At 39.6% G+C, this 22,347-nt stretch overlaps 1 protein-coding gene and 1 long non-coding RNA gene across 9 annotated transcripts in view; one reads left to right on the top strand and one right to left on the bottom strand.

Moving 5' to 3' along the window:
• Positions 1-17,896, top strand: part of cryzl1 (crystallin zeta like 1) — a 41,498-nt gene extending 23,602 nt beyond the window's left edge. For 7 of the 8 annotated variants that reach the window (XM_008107553.3, XM_008107555.3, XM_008107554.3 and 4 more), the window contains 7 exons: positions 137-270; positions 2,328-2,439; positions 10,175-10,273; positions 11,637-11,755; positions 13,469-13,574; positions 16,513-16,558; positions 17,453-17,896. In XM_008107553.3, the coding sequence (XP_008105760.1) occupies positions 137-270; positions 2,328-2,439; positions 10,175-10,273; positions 11,637-11,755; positions 13,469-13,574; positions 16,513-16,558; positions 17,453-17,552 (716 nt within the window). In that variant the 3' untranslated portion in view covers positions 17,553-17,896. Of the gene's footprint in view, positions 1-136; positions 271-2,327; positions 2,440-10,174; positions 10,274-11,636; positions 11,756-13,440; positions 13,575-16,512; positions 16,559-17,452 lie in introns of those variants that run through there. The other variant, XM_008107558.3, reaches the window with a different exon arrangement.
• On the bottom strand, positions 14,137-22,341 carry LOC134297462 (uncharacterized). The gene is made up of 2 exons (XR_010004216.1): positions 22,111-22,341; positions 14,137-15,897 (listed from the first exon to the last, which is right to left on the bottom strand). It is a non-coding gene; the product is annotated as an uncharacterized LOC134297462 (long non-coding RNA).
• Between the last annotated feature and the right edge of the window lie 6 nt (positions 22,342-22,347).

Genomic DNA, 22,347 nt, shown 5'->3' with positions numbered 1-22,347 from the left:
TGTTTGGAGATAAAAGGAATGTTGTCCATTTTTTCTTAATAGATTTTGGTTTGTTAAAAAGAGCAAACTATGTTTATAACCAAAAATGAACATTTTTAAAATCTGTGTACTAATAAATTTTCCTCTTGTGAAATAGCCCATAAACCAGAAAAGATATCCTGGACTGAAGCAGCAGCGACTCTTCGTGATGGTGTCCGTGCGTACACAGGTCTACATTATCTTTCCTATGTGTCTACAGGCAAAACTCTGCTAGTAATGAATGGAGCAAGTGTACGTACAAGAAATACAGTTTTAATGACGTACTATAAAATTAAGAAACCAGTATTTCATTTGGGATATGCTTCCGTTGCATACTTATAAGGGATATGCCAAGAATTGGGGGAACTGCCTCCCTATTCTACTACTGATTGCAGCCTTTTCTTTCTTATTGTCAAGGACAGAACGCCACAAGATCAAAGATAACAGAGTTTATTGGATTTACAGAACTCAAAATGCCCGTAAAAGACAAGGGCTAGGCAACATTAGCCTTAAAAAGCAAAAAGGGGCAAGAAAAACGTTCAAAAGATAAACCGGATTAAACCGGAGTTTAATCCGGGTAAAATCAAAACAGCTTGCTTCAGCCTGGGAATAAACAAAACAGAAGCTGGGGAACAAAGAGTTCAAAAGAATGTAACTAATTGGCAGCAGATGCCTCTCTGCTGCCAGCACTATGTTTTGAGTAACTTAGAAGTCACTCCTCCACACAGCAGGCAAATTCCCAATACAAACACAACAGCCGAGGATTGAAGCAGTAGAGTAGTCCCAGTTCTTTCCGAAGGTCGATAGGCAGAAGCAGACGTTTGTAGTTCACCAAGTCCAGGTAGGAGAATCCGAGCCCGTAGTCAGTTCAGTCCGTAAATCCAGAGCAGCAGATGGCGTCCGTCAAGAAGACGACGGAAGGTCAAAGCTATTGAGATTAAGCAGAAGTTGCACAAACAAAAGCCCACACAATTCCTCCCGCCGTCTGAACCCAAATTCCAAAACAACTTACGTAATCAGCACACGAAACACACCCGTCTTCAGGAAAACGTCCCACACAGATCCCAAGCGTTTGTCCAGATTACCTTGCCCAACGCAATTTGCTATTGCTCCCAAACCCCATTTTATGCCAGTTACAAGTCCTCATCACTATCAGCTGTTCTCCTTAACCCGGGCGTTTCCTCATCACTTTCCTCATCAGAACTGGAACACCTCTGACTACGCCCCACAGCATCCCCAGCTGTGGATCCCGTCCCATCCCTCCAGCTTGTCCATGGGTCTAGTCCTGAAGGTCCCCAATCATCTTCCATCCCATCATTGCCAGTGGCACCCAATTCCTCCCTTACCCGAGTCCAATCCATCTCATCCTCTTCCGAGCTAACCAGCTCTTCCTCCATTCTCTCCGTAAACCCCTCAAAAGACTCTTCGTCAGATGGTTCTGCAAAGATATCTCGCAGCCTCTTTCTTTCTCGCTCCTCGAGAGTATCTGACTCTCGAGGAGTCTTACGCCCACGTCTGCCAGTAGCAGAGCCATGAGGCTCAATCATAACACTTATACTTGTAAATGTATTATACACACAACATGGCCATATTACCTAGAAATTCAAATTCAAAATGGCACTAATAGGCTGGAAATCTGTTTCAGGCAATGTGAAGTTCTGCATTTTGGAGGGAAGAAGTCTTGGTAGAGAAAATTCAAAGGAGCAGTAAATTCAATATCTGACTATGTGTCTGTGAAAATGATCCTCAGGGTTGTAACTAATCATAAACTGAATATCAGGAACTGCAAAAAAAAAGCCAGTGCAATTTTAGACTGCATTAATAGAACCACAGTTTCAAAGTAGTGATATTTACCTTCGTATGGTTCTGTTTAGAACCTAGCACACTAAACCTGAGTATAAACATTTTAAAGTGATGTAAGCAGATTAGAATGAGTTCAGTGGTGTTAGAAACAAATTCCAGTGAGGAAAAAAAATAAGACGCAGAGTGTAATTAACCCAGGAAAGGGAACACTGAGAAATGGAGGTGTAATTGTGCTGTTGAATACCTGAAGGGCTGTCACATAAAGAAAATACCAAGTTGCTCTCTGCTGCTCACAGGGCAATGGAGCTACTAATGAGGCTTGTGAGGCTCAGATCTTACTCTAATCTCATTAAGAGCAAGGGAAGACATCAACTTAATAGGTTTTAATGTAGTTTACTATAACTTAACATTGAAAAATACATAGAATTTATCTGTAAATATGAGCAAATTATTGAATGTATAAACACATGTATATGTTCAATTTGGATTTTTTTTCCCTCCTGTAGCCATTTGGTACAATAGCTATTCAGTTAGCACAACACAGAGGAGCCAAAGTCATTGCTACAGTGTACAGTCTTGAAGACAAACAGTATCTTCAGAGGCTTACACCTTCTGTAGGTGAGTTCCATTAGGAGGAAAATTAAGAGCTTATTTATTTTCTTATTTTGAAATGTTTACATGTTCTTTATGAATCTTAAGTAAATCAGGTTGGAAGAAGGAGAGTACATGCCTTCACGCCTGTTAGTCCATACTTGGAAGGTCATGTACACATTTATTTTCTAAGTACTTGCCACATCTGGAATCTGTTGTCAGAATGGGACTTTCATAGCTTCTGCATCCCAGCAACAGAATTTCTTCTCTAAATGGTAATGTCGAATCTCCAACATTATAGGCTCAAAGGAGGAGCTTTGTTTATTTAGTCAGATATACCTAAAAATACAGAATGCAACAAATAAAACCCCCAAAAATCCAATTTAAATATTATAAAATAGTACACACCCTATCTGAAAGATCTTTTTGCTATCATGAAGAACATGTTTAAAGAAAAAGGCACTTGCTTGACTGTGAAAAGATCCGAGAGGCAGCCAATTGTAAGCAGATTTCATACCCTGGAAGCAACCACTGAGAAGACTCTCCTATATGTCCTCACTAGGCCTATGAAAATAGTGGGACCATATGAATGCCCTTTCTTCAAGATCACAAGATTCAGGAAGAATCATACAAGGAAATAATGATGTTTCTTATAATCTGGATCTAAGTAATATTCACCATCAACACTGCTTTGAATCATGCCCAGAAATGAACCAGTGCCAGTGAAGCTCTTGCAACAGAGAAGATGTATGTTTCCTATAATCAGACCCAATCTATACTCTGGTTGCAGCATATATATAGTTTCTGAATGTTTTCCAGTGGCAACTCTGTGTATAATAACAACAACAACAACAACAACAACAACTTTATTTTTATACGCCACCTCCATATCCCCACAGGGACTCGGTGTGGCTAACATGGGGCTAAGCCCAAATTTCCACAATAAACAAAATAAAAATACATTCACAATAAAAACATCATTAACATTTAACATTACACAGGCCAAACCAACATTTAAAAGCATTAATGGTAAGTAAAAACCGCTGAATAAGAACAATGCAACAGGTTAAGATAATAAAAAGGCCGGGCAGAGGTGCAAAATGCATGTTTAAAATCTAATGAGGTAGATAAAAGTACTGTAAAAAGGAGAATTCAAGATGGGATAAACGAGGAGAGTAATTACCAAATGCGGGCAGAAAGAACAATATATTAGGCCTGATAATATCAATGCTGAGGAGATAATTCTTATGATCAGTTGTTGAAAGCACACTGGAATAGCCAGGTTTTCAGATCTTTCTTAAATGCTATCACGGTGGGTGCCTGCCTGATCTCCCTGGGAGGGAGTTCCAGAGCCGAGGGGCCACCACGGAGAAGGCCCTCTCCCTCATCCCCACAAGCTGCGCTTGCGATAGGGGTGGGAGCGAGAGGGGGGGCCTCCCCTGATGGTCGAAGAGACCATGCAGGTTTGTAAGGAGAGATGCAATCATGAAGGTAGGCGGGTCCCAAACCGTTCAGGGCTTTGTAGGTGATAACCTGCACCTTGAATTAGGGACGGAAAATGATTGGAAGCCAATGGAGTTCCTTGAACAGCAAGGTTGACCGCTCTCTGTAAATTGCTCCAGTTAATAATCTGTATGCATTATATTAATCCAAATAGGTCTGACCTCTCTGGGTATGGGCACAGCTGGCATATTTGCTTGCATAACTGTGCAAGTCTACTCCTAATCACCACAAAAGCCTTACAAGCGAGCATTAGTATTGAGTATAGTTGTGCAATGGTTCTCAACCTTTGGTCTTCCAGATGTTTTGGACCCTACACTTCTTAACAGCTGGTAAACTGCCTGGGATTTCTGGAAGTTGACGTCCAAAACACCTGAAGGACCAAAGGTTGGGAACCACTGCAGTCGTGCATTCAAAGTAAAACTGTCATTCAGGGGGAGTGTAACTTCACAGTACAACTTGAATCCATATCCCCCAATTTGCCTTTTGACTGACTAGAATTAATAATTTCAGAATTAATTTAATGTATTTATCCTAATCCAGATACCAGTAGACATTTGCTAGTATCAAAACAATCCCTTGGGCATGGATGGAAAGAGGAGAGAAACTCCAGATAACCTCTTTCAGCCGTTTAAAACAGAGGTGTCAAATGTGTAGCCCTCCAGGTGTTTGGACCTCCAACTCCCAGAGGCCCTAGCCAACTTGTCAGATGGCCAGGAACACCTGGAGGGCCACAGGTTTGACACCACTGGATTAAAATATGTGTTAAACAGGACAAAATTGAACCCTGAGGAATGTCAATGACCAGGGTGTTTTCCACATCCTGTCACAGAGAACTGGTCCAGAAAGATATTATGGTCAGTGAAATTAAAAGACACAAGGAGGTCCAGCAGAATCAAGAGGAATATTTTCTCCACTTCCTGGTCTAGGCCACTCACCAAGATGACCTGGGCTGTGGCCATCTCATAACCAGGTTTGAAGTAAGATTGAAATTGATCTAGAGATAATCAGTTCCGTCCACAAACTTCCGGAGTTAGGCGGACACAAAATGTCCCCCCCCCCCCCAAAAAAAGAGAGAATGTGGATACTAGGAGTTGTAAAGGGGAAGTGAGGCATTTCAAGCTACCAACTACTTATCATAAGCACAGTACATGATGGATGAAGTATGTGGAAGTGCTTCACTCAAGGCTATGTTGATTGTGGACTACAGCAGGTGTGGGCAGTTTTCCCAAGTCTAGGCAAGTAGGCATATCCCTTGTCGGTGTGCAAGGACTATTCCTCCTCTGAGCCCCTGAAACCTTAGGAAGGGAATAGGCCTTTTTCTGGTCACTTCAGTTTGGGGGGAAAGCCCTTTCTTGTAGAAAGACTGGGTGGAGGGGAGTCTGGATGTTATTGCAGGAATTTTCTACTTTTTAAACAAATGGGGGATTGGGACTGTGCTGAGGAACCATAGAGTGCTCTTTCCCCACTGTTTACAAACTGGATGTGTCTGTTGTAACCTCCTGCAGTTGAATTCAAAGAGAGGAAAAACAAGTGGAATTTTCACAAAGTAGTTTCTTTCACAGATGAATTATGCCATAATTAAGACATTTTTATTCATTAATGGTACTAAGTTGTAAATTCCTTTTCAAAGATCTCTCATGCTTAAATGTCACATTTGTTATTGTGACTGCAGATGTCCTTTTTCAACACAGAGGTCTAATGGTTTTCATTCAGATATCACAATCCTATATAACTATTCCATATTTCTTCTCCACCTTCTAATTGAAAATATTATACAACTCAATTTGATTATTATGCTTTTGCATTTATTCTCAAAAACATAAGTGGCAGCTGTTGTGACAGTTTCTGTATTTCACACCATTCCATGATGAGTGGAACTACGATGTCTAGTTGTGTGAATGTAGCTTCTCTTGCTACTTAAAATTCTGTGAAAGTATGAGAAACAAAACAGTCTACATTATGCAGCATCAGTATAATAAAACAGAACTTCCAGTTGCTTATTAATACAACTTAACAAGCCAAACAGTCCACACTTGGGGAACATATTAAACATTGTTTGCACAGGGAATTAACTATGAACTATTGGAGCTGAGATTGGTGTTGAAATATTTATTGCACAGTCAGGCCTTGTATATTCAAGCAGAAAATATCTTCTAGTGCTTTGTAAGCACAGGGAGGTTTAAACATGGAACACAATGACCCAAATAACAGCTTCCCAAGCTTCTACTAAATGCAGCTTGAAATGTTTTATATGAAGCAGTCTCTAAGTACTTCCCAGCAGCTTGAGAATAATCTCTTATTTAGCTCAGCCCAATCATTGTATTGTGTAACACACCTCTGAAAAAAATGCAGTTTACATCCTGTATTACAGGCACTGGCATTACTCAGCTCTTGATTGTAGAAGCACTTGAAGAAGAGCAAGAACAGATAGGACATACACCCCTAAACCTAAGAAATCATAAGGAGTTTTCAGTGCCTTATAGAAGAGTATGTAACATCTTGTAAAGGAATAATCAAAGTATCACTTTGATCCTTGAGTGAGGATAAAAATGAGATTTTGGAAATGGTGAACCAGTGACAGCAATGCATATAGCCTTATTTAATATTTGAATTGCCAATACTTTAGCAGAAGACCATAAATCTTGAAAAGGGGATGAGCCTACCTCCACTCAGAGGATGAAGTGTGTCTCAGACATTTGCACTACGTATGTCTTGCATTGGAACAGGAATGTAGTAATAGAGCCACTAAATTGTTTTCAGAAAACACCTGCCTATGGACATGTTTATTATATATCTGGCTTCCTTAACTTTCTTCACAACTCTATCATTGCTCTCAGTCCACACCCATTACTGGCCAAAGCACTTTCTTGCAACTTCCCCAGGCCTTTACTTGACTGTTTGCATGTGTGTGCATGAACTGGGGTCACCATATGTCACAAGCTGACTTATGATGACCCCAATGTGGTATAGTACTTTTATCATTGGACTGTGATTCTGGAGACCATGATTCAATTCCCATTTAGCCATAGATCTTGGGTGAGACACACATTCTCAGCTCAAGAAAACCCTGTGATAGGGTCCCCTTAAGGTTACCAGAAGTCAGAAATGAATTGACAAGGTTGATGTTAAAAGTATTATTTGGGTAAGGTAAAGGTTTTCTCCTGACGTTAAGTCCAGTCGTGATCGACTCTGGGGGTTGGTGCTCATCTCCATTTCTAAGCCGAAGAGCCGGCGTTGTCTGTAGACCCCTCCAAGGTCATGTGGCCGGCATGACTGCATGGAGCGCCGTTACTTTACCGCCGGAGCAGTACCTATTGACCTACTCACACTGGCATGTTTTCGAACTGCTAGGTTGGCAGGAGCTGGGGCTAACAGCGGGCGCTCATTCCACTCCCAGGATTTGAACCTGGGACCTTTCGGTCTGCAAGTTCAGCAGCTCAGCGCTTTAACACACTGTGCCATCACCAGGGGCCCCATTATTTGGGTATTACTGTACAAAAATATTTAAGTATAGTTGCCCCACCAAAGAACCACATTTTACATTTTAGTAAGTAAATATAAGTTAAAGTAGCATCATAAAATTAAAGCAAATATTTTGTTTCAGATTGATATATTTATTACAGGACTAGTGAGAGTGGATCTGTCTGCTCCCACCTCCACTTTTATTTAATAATATGATGCTGTGTTACAGAGGAAGAGGGGTCCTCAAAATTGGGTGTATGTAGCTCAAAGTAATTTTTATATATTGTGGCATATATATTGTGTTATACAATGTAGTACAGTGATTGTAAACTGCATCAAATTATATATTTCTAAAACAATTCACCAATGAACAATTCTGTATTTCTTCAATTATGAGATACCTTTCCCCTATATAAACATCTCTAAAAATGGGGTGCATTTTAGAATCAAAGGTGTATCTTATGTATTTTTGTTGATGGTAGTGGTGGTACTGAAATTAGGGTGCATCTTACAATCGATGGAGTTACTATTAAAGAAAAACTGTACTCCTGAACATGGTGTCACACTCTGAGTCTCAGAAGAAAGCAAACACAAAGGCAAAGGCACTCAGAACAAATTTTTGCCAAGAATGCTTTGTGATAAGGTTGCCTTAGGGTTTCCAGATGTCAGAAATAACTTGTAGGTGCACAAAAACAACAATGATGTTATCCAAATTTAGCATGTATACATCCCATGGATTTCAGTGAAAAATTAAGTGCAGTGTTAAAGAATTAGGCTCTCCAGATAAATCCATGTGGATCATGTGCATGGTAAGAGCATGCTACACATACAGATGGAAGTGCTGTAGAAAAATGTTTGTTTTAGGATTTAATGGAGGGCTGTATCTTCATTCCTATAGTCAGCTATGATTCACAGTGAGAGAGAGAAATTGGTAACTTTCTGTAACTAACAACCTCTTCATCTATAGGTGACTCCTTTTTAAGTAGGCTAAGAAAAAGTAGATTCACTATATAGAAAGTATCCATTGGCTTCCTTGTGAATAATGGCTAGCATGTTACTTGGGCTATACCCTGGTGAAATATAGTGGGGAGGATGGAGAGAGAAGAGTTCCCTTTAAGCCTGTGAAAGTCTATCAGTTCCTGAAAAGGATGGCTTATGCCTTATATTTAAATACTTGAAAAGCCAATTCTAATTATCATTTTGGTCTTTTACTTCAAAAGATGTTAAGCAGGCTTTAGTAGGTAAGTGTAGGAAACAGCCTGCTATTTTTAATCATAGTAAAGGGAAAGGTTTCCCCTTGACATTAAGTCTAATTGAGTCCGACTCTGGGGGTTGGTGCTTATTTCCATTTCTAAGGCTAAGAGACGGCATTGTCCGTAGACATCTCCTAGGTCATGTGGCCGGCATGACTGCACGGAGTGCCGTTTTAATCATAACTGTAATTAAATTCAAGTAACTGCATATAGAAGGGTCAATCTGTGTATTGGTAGCCCAATATGTCACTGAAAATATTCTATATTTCTGGAATGTAGAATAAAGAAAGCAAAATTCATTTTAGCTTTAAATCCCAAATCCATTTGAATTGCAGTGGACTTATGGAAATTAAGTCTGCCAAGGTTTGGCCATGAACTTTGTTTCTGCTGCCAGAAGCAAAGGAAATGACTTAAGCTGATATTCCTTTCTATTCTTCCTCTGCTTGTGCTTTCTGAAAATTTCCTCTGGAGAACTGGGAAACACTCCACAATTATATGGGACTAGCTGTGCCCGGCCACGCATTGCTGTGGCGAAGTATAGTGGTATGGGAAATAAAGTATTGAGGAATTAGTGGTAGTTAAGGTAAAGGGTAAACTTTTTCCCCTGACATTAAGTCCAGTCGTGCCTGACCCTGGGGGTTGGTGCTCATCTCAATTTCTAAGCCGAAGAGACGGCGTTGTCCGTAGACTCCTCCAAGGTCATATTGGATGACTGCATGGAGTGGTGTTACCTTCCCGCCAGAGCAGTACCTATTGATGCACTCACATTTGCATGTTTTTGCACTTCTGGGTTGGCAGAAGCTGGGGCTAACAGTGAGGGCTCACTCTGGTCCCCCAATTCAAACCTGCGGCCTTTCAGTCCAGAAGTTCAGCAGCTCAGCGCTTTAACACGCTGACCCACATGACCTTCGAGGAGTCTACGGACAATGCCGTCTCTTCGGCTTAGAAATGGAGATGAGCACCAACCCCGAGAGTCAGACATGACTGGACTTAATGTCAGGGGAAAACGTTTACCCTTTACCTTAACTACCACCAATTCCTCAATACTTTATTTCCCATACCACCATACTTCGCCACAGCAACGTGTGGCCGGGCACAGCTAGTTTATATATATAGAAGTAATATGTGGAAAAAGTCAGAATCAGTCCAAATTGTTTTCTCCCAGCAAAATCCTTGGTAGACCTGAGTAAGCTCCAGGGATCTGAGAGCCGGTTTTCCTGGCCTTTGAGGGTCATGCCAGCCGTTTCTCATGAGCATGACAGTGACCTCAATAATGTCCTCGATGGAGGCATATTCCTATCCTACATAATCAAATATCTTCTGTGAATCAAACAATCACTTCTGTTCCTGGAAGACAATCGATCAATCTTATCCTTCATCTCTGATAACTATTTTGTTCTCTATACACATATTCATTTATTGTCAGTCTTGTTTAGAAAGTAAAATTGTTATCACATTGCTGTGTTCCTTCTGGCCTGAAGAACAAGTCAGTAGTGACATTTTTGGCCTAAATTATTGCCCTAATTTATCTTCCTTTCATCTAGCTCGTATTATAGATGAATCGAATGGAAAGTATGACCTGACGGAAAGTTGTCTAGAAGAAACAGGTGGATTGGGAGTTGACATCATCCTTGATGCAGGAGGTCTGTAAATATTTCAAAACTATTAATGTGGTGAAATATTTGTTTGAAAGTTTTGTAAGAGTTTATTAAATTAAAAATTTTTATGTTGTTAGTCTAGCTGTATACTATGTCACATGTAATATCGAAGCAGAAAAGAAGCTCTTTTATGAAAGTGTGAGACATTCTTGATTAAAACCATAAAAACAATATGAAATGGAAGATCTATCCCCATGGATAAGTAAGTTAATTGCATCTAAATTCCTCTGAACATAATGCAAACAAAAATGTATTTATTGGAGTATGAGCATACTTAGAAAAAATAGCATAAATGCTATAATTGATACAATTTTCTGTTATATTTTAATTAATGCTTATATGTGGAATATCTTTATGTTTTAATTGAATAATGGCATCATAGTAATCTTGGTTTCCCATGGATAAACCAACTTGCTAGTTCCTGCATTATGATCACTTTTTGTTCCATAGGAGTGAGCAACGAAACCACAAGCCTTCATCCATGGTTTGTTTCTTGTGGCATCCAAATAATCATGTCATTGGCTTAGTTTTCTCTTGCAGACCACATAAGTAAATGTTACTGGTACCCTGGATTCTCTTCTCAAGCTTGTTAAGAGAAAAACAAAACCAAAGAGCCACCTGTACTCATGTTGTAACGGCCTGAGAAACTAATCATAAACCAAAGTACATGGTTTATCCAGCTAGTCTTACTGCAAGTGGAAACCATCAGAATGCTAGAACTATTACACTGTTTTCTCTCTTGCAACACTTTTTATGCCATCTTATTTAGCATTTTTCTCTCCAGTGTAGCAGGAACCATACCATATTTGTGGCCATTTGCTACTATCATTTCCTCTTTTTTTGGAAGCTCTCAATGGGTAGCACTGCTCTATTGAGCTGTCCACACAATTCTTGTCATTTTAATTGCCATTTATTGCTGGGCTTCTATGCATCATGAAAGCAGTGGTGAAAATGACTTCAGGGCCATGCTGTGTTCTGGGCAGGTGGAACTTGACAGATATATTGAAGTTAAGGAAATATTAGAAAAAAGTCTTTGCAGGATAATGTTCTCTACAAATGCTACAGAGCAAAATGCTAGAGAAGCTCAATACCTTGGTACATTACAGGATTTCAGCTTGGTCATTTTGAATTTTGATGGGGATAAACTGCAGTTCCCTTCATACTTCTTCATTGACCAGGCTTATTAAGTCTGAAGGAAATTGGAGCCCAGGAACAGATTCCACTGTCTTTGTTAAAGAAAAAAAGCTGTATCTTGAATATATTGTTGATGGGGAAAGTGTTGAAACATAGGCATCCGAAATGCAATTTTTATTTTCTTAGGAAGTTGTTTTAATTTGTGTTTTTTTAGTGAGATCACACAATAAGGAAGATAAAGTAGCTTCACAAGAATTATTGCCACACAAACATGACATCATTACACTACTGAGTGTTGGAGGTCACTGGGTTACCATGGAAGAAAATCTTCAGGTAAGAAGAAATATCTGCAATGACTGTAGATAGGGTGTACAGTACACATGTTTATCATTTATCAGTTTGTAAAAGTGAATACCAGTTTACTCTTTAAGTAATTATCCTGTCAATAGCTGCCTGAGGATATGTTCCATTGAACAAAAGGAATATATTTCTAGATAAACATGGCCCATGGGTTCATGCATAAGTCCAGAAATTCTAGTCAAAAAATCAACCCCTAAAAACGGTCCACTTCATGCATCACTGTGAGTACTTAATGCTTATCAAAAAGGGAACTATCTCTTTCACTGTGCAGAGTGGTGAAAGACAAAAGCTTAGTTCAGTCTGGGACACCCTAAAAGAAGTACCGACTCCCACAGCTTTTTCTTCCATTTTTATCCTACTCTTTTCAAAGAAGTCAACTAAAATTCAAGATGTGCATTTATTTATTTATTTATTTATTTATTTATTTATTTATTTATTTATTGACCTAAAAATTGAATAAAAAATTAGGGGAGGAGCACTTGAGAGTCTTGGACAGCACTGGAAAGAGAGAAGGTATAGAATGAAAAGCAGCAATGACAAAATAAAATAAGGTTATATACTTGAATTTTACAGAGCATAAAATGAAATATGTGCAAGACATGACTATAATAGAAAGAAATACATTTATGCTCAATAATTGGAGAGGACAAATTCACACAAGAGGTTGACGCCATCTGCTATCACCAGATGGTGTTCTGTTTCTATAGCAAGACTCTTTAGTAATGAATTTCAGTGTATGCTTCCTCTGACCAAATGCTCACGGTCTAAATTCCTTTGCACTGCTGCACCCTTTAAAACCGAAAGTCTCTTAGTCATTTGTTTTTGTTTAGTCTTTATGCATATTGTTTCCCACTTGAAAGATGTGGAGAAGAAATTCAAAACTGCAACGGTATGAGATTAGCAGCCTTTAAGACAGAAGTGGGAATCATATGACCCTCCAGGTTTTGCTAGACTGTAGTTCCCAGTATTCCTCACCATAGCTGTTTCAGCAAGGGCTGATAGGAATTGCAGTTCAGCAACATCTGAAGGGCTGCTCATTCTTACCTCTGCATCAGGACAAAGTTATAGGAAGACAGGCAGATATGCAAGTTACATAAGAACCAGAGTTTTATATTGACACAGGATTCTTCCTTGTTCTTGCTGCAGTTGCTTTTACACTGTGTGTGCCTTCAAGTCACTTGTTTATTTATGGCAACCTCATGTATTTCTATAGAGGTTCCTTAACCAAGGAATAGTCAGAAGTGGCTTTGCCATTCCTTCTCCTTAATTATTGCCTACAGCACCTGGTATCCGTTGGCATTCTCTCATCCAAAATCAGACTGGACCTTGGTATAATAATTAATGACAGCGGTTACGCTGCCATTAATTATTGCCAAACTGCAATTTTTCTGGAGGCAGTTGCTGCTGCTTACAAAACAACTTGCAATTGCAGCAGTGTAGCAATGTGCTAATAATACTTCATAAAGAAAATCAAATGAAATTGCTAATATAATATTGATCAACCCTTTTAGTACTGAATGACTTGTCTTCATCTCTGCATGACTTGTGCCTTAGAGATGAAAAAAAATTGTCTAATTGCATTGCTTATTTCCAGAATATGTTTTCCAATTATTCAATAATATACTTTGTTCATGCCACTTTTATTTTGCATTACACAGCTTAACAATTTTTCACATCTTTTAAAAGTTGGATCCTCCAGATAGTCGATGTCTTTTCCTCAAAGGTGCTTCGGTCTCTTTTCTAAATGATGAAGTGTGGAATTTGTCAAATATGCAACAAGGGAAGTACCTCTATATCCTTTTCAAGTTGTTGCTTTTGTTAATTTAGATATTTATATGCCATTTTCAGTGAAGCATCAGCAACTGGTTTACATAGTCATTGAAAGAAGAGGCTTTGTTGATTTTAAAATAAAATTTATGTAAAACAGATTTTTTTTAATCTGTAAAACAGATTAATTTTTTTAAAATGCCCTCAATTTTTTCCTGCTGCTTTTTCATGCTGGGCAGCCCCCTTTGGTAGCATTTGGGTGGAGGTGAGAGCTGAATAATGCCAGTTCACCAGCATATTTTTGTTGATTCTCATCTTCTTTCTAAGCAGGGTGGTTTTTATGGCAGAGTACGTTCTCTCCTTCAAAAGAAATGTCCAGAGCAGCTGGTGACAACATACTGAAATGAATAGCATAATTTGTTAAAAGACATTGAATGCTTTTGGAATTCAAGAGTAATTGCAAATGGGTCAATAATTTAAAAAAACTGCCGACATTGACTGCCTTACCACCTGTAGGCATGTGCTTAATTTCTTTTGTCAAGGCTGGCAATGAGAAGCGTTTTGGGCAGTGTTGTTATAATCTCATAATTATAGTTGAGACTGGGAAGGTTCTGTGGGATTTTGCATTTCAGATGTGTTTTAAATTCTGACAACTCATTCAGCTGTCAGAGATCTTCTGGCAGGTCCTTCCACAGTCTTGGGGTGACCGACGAAAAGGTCCTCTGGGTGACGGTTGCCAGTCGGGTTGTGGCAGGCTGCAGTAGACGTCCCCTAGAGGACCTAAGTGTTCAAAGGGGTGAATTGTATGGGAGAAGGCAATTCTGTAGGGAACCTGGACCCAAACCCAAACTTTAAAAGTCAAAACCAACACTTAGTACTTTGCCTGGAAACTAATTGACAACCAGTGGGGTGACTTTAATACGGATATAATATGCTCACTCCTCGATGTTCCTGTAACTAGTCTGTCTGCAGTATTTTGAACCAACTGGAGTTTCCAAACTTGGTACAAAGGTAGCCCCAATGTAAAGCACATTGCAGAAGTCCAACCTTGAGTTTACCAGCGCATGCACTATCTTCAGGTCCTCCAAATCTAGGAAGGGGTGCAGCTGGTGTGTCAGCCAAAGCTGGTAGTAAGCACTCCTGAGTGTTGCATCTACCTGGACTGACATTTGGAGAACGGATCCAGGAGCATTCCCAAGCTGCAACCACAGACTTTCAGGGGGAGTGTAACCCCATCCAGAACTGGTTAACACACCTCCACCCCCAGATTAGGACTCTTGATGACCTCTGGTTTGTTAGGATTCAATGTCAATTTGTTTTTCCTCATCCAGCCCATTACCACCTCCAGGCATTCATTCAAAGGAGACACATTATCCTTAGCTAAAGCCGTTTTGAAGGCATGGAGAAATATATTTGGGTGTCATCAGCATACTGATAAAACCCCACTACATGCCTACAGATGATCTCATTGGGGATTGAATGGTACCTTGTGGAATGCCATATAACAGCTCCTTTTTAGAGAAACAGCTATGAGTGTAACATGGTTAATACTCAATAGGGCACTTTCTTAACTAAGGTTACCATGTATATCATTTATAGTTGATGCTAATATAACTTTCTTGATGCTTCTGAATCTTGCTCTCAGGCTGCATTCCTGTACCAAAAACCTTAGTACTAGGGCAAAAGTCCTTTAAAAAAATTCTGTGGAACCTAGTTCTGAACAGATAGGTTTGTACTGTTAGCTATTGCCGAAAGACTGGAGTGTTTACTGTTTATGAAAACCAACCTACTCTGCATCCCACTGCAGTCTGATTCTTCACATGATTCCCACATTGTTGTTTTAAGTTCAGTTTGATATGGTGTGCCTATTTTTAATTCACCATTTACTAAGTGATTCTCTGTATTATATTTAAAACCAATATTTAGACGAAAGAAGTATTTTTTATCAAATGCAAAGTACCTATTGTTCACTATTGAGTAAGAACAATTAGCTGACAGACTATCTTGAGTTATTTAGGTGAGATTGGGGAAAGGATATTTTTATTTTAGGGACGAAGTACAATTGTGAGAATCAGTAGAATGCAATTCCATTGCACAAAAAGTGTATAGGATCTTATAACACACATGTATTTTTACACAAGTAGTACTTCTTAAATTATCCCTGACAAATAAGTCTTGTGTTCTATCATTTATACAAAATAAGGCATTTTCTGGGTTATTATGTAAGCTATTGTAATTGGACTCCAGTCTAATGATAAATTATGATTTCAAGGACTTACCCTGTTTGTGCACTGCATGATAGACAATATATTCAGCTGAAACATTCTTTTGCAGTTCAGGAAAATAGCCTGAGAAGTAATAATTTTTATTGAGTTATTACCTTCTATAAGGTAGACACTAAATTACACAATGTTCCTGTGACAAGAACAACTTTCACGTAACAAGATTTGTTCCCAGAAATGAAAAATCTACCAAGGTTAAAACAACCTCCTTCAGCTTGAAGTACAGTACAGTAGAGCCTCACTTATCCAAGACTCGCTTATCCAAGGTTCTGGATTATCCAAGGCATTTTTGTAGTCAATGTTCTCAATATATCATGATATTATGGTGCTAAATTCATAAATACAGTAATTGCAACATAACATTACTGCGTATTGAACTACTTTTTCTGTCAAATTTGTTGTATAACATGATGTTTTGGTGCTTAATTTGTAAAATCATAACCTAATTTGATGTTTAATAGGCTTTTCCTTAATACCTCCTTATTATTCAAGATATTCGCTTATCCAAGGTTCTGCTGGCCCGTTTAACTTGGATAAGTAAGACTCTACTGTAATTCCATGTTGCACATGTTTTAACAAAAAAACAGCGTCTTTAAGTTCAGTGGAGCTTAAGCGTCTTTTGATTTTCACACTAGTCACCACCATGCACTAATTGTTTTTCTTGACAATTCCTTCTCATACGCATTTTGGAAGATATAATGGAAAAGTTGTCAAGTGGCATTTTCAGGTAAGTTAGATATATTACAATAGAATGGTACGTATGCACATTGCAATCCTACATAATGTTCTTGAAGAAGTTTCATGTAGCTCAATGCGACCTCAGGGTATGTGAATATGTGAGAATTGCAGCATTAGTAGTCTCTTTTTGTCTGTTACCATTCATTACAGAGAATCTAAAATCAGTCCAATCGATTCCGTCTTCTGACTCACCAGCACATCACCATTGGTACTGAGCAACTTTTAATACTGCTCTATACCTTGACCACTAGCAGCCACCCTGGTCCTAGCCATTTGGCTTGAAAGCTAAACAGGATCACCCTTAAATAGTATTTGGATGGGAGATCACCAAGGAATACCAATACTGTGGGCAATATTTCACAGGAAAGAACTGACAAAATCTCCTGTGGGTATTCTTTGCCTAAGAAAACACCATGAAACTTGTCATTAAATCGAGATGGAATAATTATGAGGCAAGGAATATGCAGGTGGTTTTGCCAATTCCTTGTTCAGAACTGTAGCCTAAAGTATCGTATTCATTAGCAGCCTCTCATCCAAGTACTAAACAGAGCTGACCTTGTGTAATATGGATTGCAATTGAGCTAAGAATACAGATAGAAACAGTTTGAATAATTTATCTCCGAAGCAATATAAAATGCTCATTCTTAAAATTACTTTTAATAGCTTTCTTTAAATGTCTGTAATACATTGAACAGCTGCTTCATGTTTGTTCCTTCTTTGCCCCCTTGTTCTGGGGATCCTAAGCAGCCTGTAATACTTCCAGTTTGTTTAAGCAGTAAAGTTTGCTCTACTAAAAAGTAAAGTCTGTGGCAATTGTCCTGTCTGTATCTATTCTTATTTGAGCATACACTTGAGACACTTCTAAGAAATCGTTTTCTTCCAGGCCGCTGTTGGATGAGCCAATCCCATTATATGAAGCTAAAGTTTCTATGGAAATGGTGCAGAAGAATCAAGCAAGAAAAAAACAAGTTGTCCAACTGTGAAGTTTTTGAGATAGTATGATTGCATATAAAACAATGTTGTTCAGTGAATTTTAGCTAAACTTGTAGTTAGCAACTGAAAGATCCTTTAAAGTTTTGATGAAAAAACTGAAGTTTCTTATCAGAGCGTTAATGTTTCTGTCACCATATATAAGAGTAAATTTCTATTAGGAATCATGATATAGTTCCCCATGTTTCTCTTCGTTCCTTCTTTCATTTTGGAACTCTTATACATAAAAAGGCAACATCTGTTTTTCTCTACTGTATTATTTCTATATGGTGTTTTTGCTTGTTTATGTGGAATTTCAATACAAGAGAAGAAAAATCCTATTAAAATTGTGAAACCAGTCTTTCTCAAGTGCTCTTTTAATGTAAGTTTATTCTCATAATTGGTCTGCTTTTTCTTTAATAATTGTTTTTGTTCTGGCTGCTATTACTCAAAGACCTCAGCGCTATTAATATTAAGAAAGGTATTACCAGATTATTTTGTCCTTTTGAATTTTTACACATTTTTATGCATGCTACTTCTTTGAAGGTTTTTTCATTATTACGTAGATTCCAGTTTGAAATAAGTATCCTGAAAACAAGTCCTATCAACATAACTAGAGTCAACCCTACACATTCCCTCTGTTTAGGAGCACAGGACACCGCAAAATAGAAAAAAAAAGCACATTTTTAAAATCTTCCTTTTTTAAATCTAAGAGAACACCTTTCTAGGAATCTCTAGGTCCTCCAGCATGGCTCTAATTCCAGCAGAGAGATGTACTGGAGCACCTAAAGATTCCTAGAGAAAATGGTTTAATTATACCAATGGATAATCAAATCCACAAAGGTTAAAACTGCAGGTGAGGAGGGCAAGATCTCTGTTCAAACAGAGTTATGTATAAATTGGTACAATAACCATTAAACTATTATAGAAAAACGAGGTGATATTATCTAACATATAGTGAGCCCTTGGTATCCACTGGGGTTTGATTCCAGGACCCTCTGTAAATAACGAAGTATGTGGAGAATGATATAGTAAGAGGGTGGGAGATGCAAAATCAAAGTTAGCTTTTTGGATATTAAAAAAAAATCTATAACCATGGGTAGTTTAATCTATGGCTACAGATGCTGTACTTTATTTTCAGAGAGAAAAAGATTGCTGTTATAGAAGTTTGGGGGGGAGGGGGCACAACAGAAATGGAACAGAATAGATCTTCTGTAACAAATGTGTATATATGTCTACAAAAGAGCATTTTGGCGCCTCACACAACTATTTTATTACATTAAAATTGGTATGATTGAAGTTTTGACATTTAGTTTTTCTCTTGATAAAAAAATGAAGTCTCCAGCAACCCAGAAACATTTTTTCAGAATTAAAGGAACTTAATCTATGATCCACCTCGGAGGCTAAGATCATCTGGGGAGGCCCTGTTCTCGGTTCCACCCCCCTCACAAGTGCAACTGGTGGGGACAAGAAACAGGGCCTTCTCAGTGGTGGCTCCTTGTCTATGGAATTCCCCAGTGAAATTAGATCAGCCCCCTCCCTCCTGGCCTTCAGAAAAAAACTAAAAGCATGGTGTTGGGATCAGGCTTTTGGTCAATATTGGGAGCTGTACAATAATATAGATGAATGTAATGATGACCCGGACTTGCCTTGGAATATGATCAGGATTATGTGATTTTAATTCTTGTTTTCATTTTATGTTTTAATTCATTGGTTTATTATTAATAATAACAAAAAGAATAATAACTTTATTTTTATAACCCGCCTCCATCTCCTCGAAAGAACTTGGGGCAGCTTACATGGGGACCAAGCCCAGAGAATAAAGTAACAGATATAAAAATCAAAAACAACAATATAATTAAAGGAGTTAAGTGATAAAATAAAACTTCATAAAATACATCCGCAAGCATCAGAACTGAAAAGTGGGACTATTAAAATTGCAAGGGAGGGGCAGGGCATGTGTAAGACGCAGGACAATAGGGTCAGGAGTGGGAGTAAAGTGCTGGAGTCAGGACAGTAAATAATTAGTAAACAGTTCAGACTGGGCAGTGATAAATTGCGAACTGACCTATTGTAGAAAGCACATTTAAACATCTATGTCTTCAAGTAATTGATGTATGTATACATGCGGCATTGAATTGTTGCCTTTGTACGGCTGCCTTAAGTCCCCTTCAGAATTGAGAAAGGTAGGATAAAAGTATGGTAAATAAATACATAATCTGTGGGGAGGAGCTTTTATGGTAAATGTACTGCCTCATCATACTTGAGCAGTGGTTCTCAACCTGTGGGTCCCCAGATGTTTTGGCCTACAACTCCCAGAAATCCCAGCCAGTTAACCAGCTGTTAGGATTTCTGGGAGTTGAAGGCCTCCAGAGGAACAGTGGACATGATCTTCACTGCACAACAGCTCCGAGAAAAATGCAGGAAACAAAATCATCCTCTGTACACGGCACTCATTGACCTTGTAAAGGCATTCAACACAGTGAATCACAGTGCTCTGGGCCATCCCTCAAAAAATCAGGTGCCCTGATAAATTTGTGAACATCCAGCGGCTCCTCCATGATGACATGGTGGCAACAGTCTTGGATAGCAATGGCTCCCAAAGTGACCCATTTAAGGTGGAATCAGGTGTCAAACAGAGATGTTTTATTGCCCCAACCTTATTTTCCATCTTCATCGCTATGATACTTCATCTTGTTGATGGGAAGCTTCCCACTAGAGTGGAAATCATCTGTTGGACAGATGGCAAGCTATTTAACCTCAGCAGACTGTGAAACCAGGTTGTGAAACCAAGTTCACAACATCTGTTACAGAACTCCAGTATGTTGATAACGTCTGCGCATTCAAAAGAAGACCTACAAGCCACTCTAAACACCTTTGCAGAAGCATATGAGAAGCTCGGCCTCTCATTGAACATTGAGAAAACCAAAGTGCTCTTCCAGCAGACGTCAGCCAATCATTCTGCCATGCCAGGAATACAGCTTAATAGTGCAACATTGGAAAATGTTGACCATTTCCACTACCTTGGCAGCCACCTCTCCACAAAAGTCAACATCGACACTGAAATACAACACTGCCTGAGCTCTGCGAGTGCAGCATTTCTCTGAATGAAGCAGAGTGTTTGAGGATCGGGACATCCGTAGGGATACCAAGGTGATTGTTTGTAAAGCTATTGTCCTCCCAACCGTGTTATACTCCTGTGAAATGTGGACTGTCTACAGACGTCACACTCAACTCCTGGATCGATTCCATCAGCGTTGCCTCCGAAAAATCCTGCAAATCTCTTGGGAAGACAGGCAGACAAATGTCAGCATGCTGGAAGAAGCAAAGACCACAAGCACTGAAGCAATGCTCCTTTGCCATCATCTCTGCTTGACGGGCCACATTGTCCAAATACCTGATCACAGTCTCCCAAAGCAGTTGCTATACTCCCAACTCAAGGATGGAAAACAGACTGTTGATGGGCATGAAAAGAGATTTAAAGATTGGCTTAAAGTTAACCTTAAAAACTGGCATAGACACAGAGAACTGGGAAGTCCTGGCTCTTGAGCGTTCTAATAATATTAAATAATAATAAAACTTTATTTGTATACCACCCTATCTCCTCAAGGGACTTGGCAGTTTTCAATACACAGCAAACATACAAGAAGTTAAAAATCATACAGCAATTAGAACATAATATCACATGAACATAAAAACATCCGACATAAACAGTAACAAGAAATTAAAACCTAATAACATCAGCTCTATCCATAAACCCAGATACGGTAACCAGGATTCAGTGTTAAAAGTGGCCAACTATAAGGTGCTAAGCATATCAGGTGTCACAGTACATGAGTGGGCAAGGATGTGGGTAAAGTGCTGAGCAAGAGCATAGCTGGGAGGGCTAAGGGAGCTCTACTCACAGGTCTGTTTAAACCACCAGTTTTTCTGCTCCTTACGAAACGAGGATAGAGTGGTGGGTAGTCTGATCTCTCTGGGAAGGGCATTCCAGAGCTGGGAAGCCACCACCGAGAAGGCCCTCTCCCTCACCCCCACCAACTGTGGTTTTGAAGGTGGTGGAAGTGATAGGAGGGCCTCCCCGGAAGATCTTACTGCCCGGAAGCTCTAACTGGAGGTCAGTTGTGACCAGCAGAGACATGTGCCAAGAGGAAGGTGCGTCAAGCCGGGACCGCCTTCTGTTTGGAAACAGATGTCCTCACTGTGGAAGAACATGCGGATCAAGAGTAGGTCTCCACAGCCACCTACACATCCACTGCCAAGACACAAGACCCTCATCCTCGAGCTAAGAGGGATCGCCTAAGTAAGTGAAGGCCAAAACATCTGGGGGGCCACAGGTTGAGAACCACTGGGCTAGAAATATTCTACAGTGTAGACCAGGCATGGGCAAATGTCACCCCTAACGGGTATTAGGAATTGTGGGAGCTGAAGTCCAAAGCACATGGAGGGAAGGTGGAAGTTTGTCCATGCCTTGGAGAAGATCATGATGCTGGGGGAAATGGAAGGAAAAAGGAAGAGGAGTAGGCCAAGGGCAAGATGGATGTATGGCATCCTTGAAGGGACTGGCTTGACCTTAAAGGAGCGGAGCGTGGCGACGGCCGATAGGAAGCTCTGGCACGGGCTGGTCCATGAGGTCAGGAAGAGTCGGAAGCGAATGAACGAATAAACAACAACAAAAGACCTTCAACCCAGGCAGACTTGCAAAGGGAGCCGAGGGAGGCGTGGCTGGACGGCGTAGGGGCGTGACAGAAGGAGCGCTCCTGTCGCCTTCGGATTGGCTGGGCGCAGCGCGGGAGAGCGAAGGCCCCG

This window comes from Anolis carolinensis, chromosome 3, assembly GCF_035594765.1.
Source record: "Anolis carolinensis isolate JA03-04 chromosome 3, rAnoCar3.1.pri, whole genome shotgun sequence".
Lineage (NCBI taxonomy): Eukaryota > Metazoa > Chordata > Lepidosauria > Squamata > Dactyloidae > Anolis > Anolis carolinensis.
Note: the sequence above shows the minus strand (reverse complement) of the source record. Positions and strands in the feature narration are given on the sequence as shown.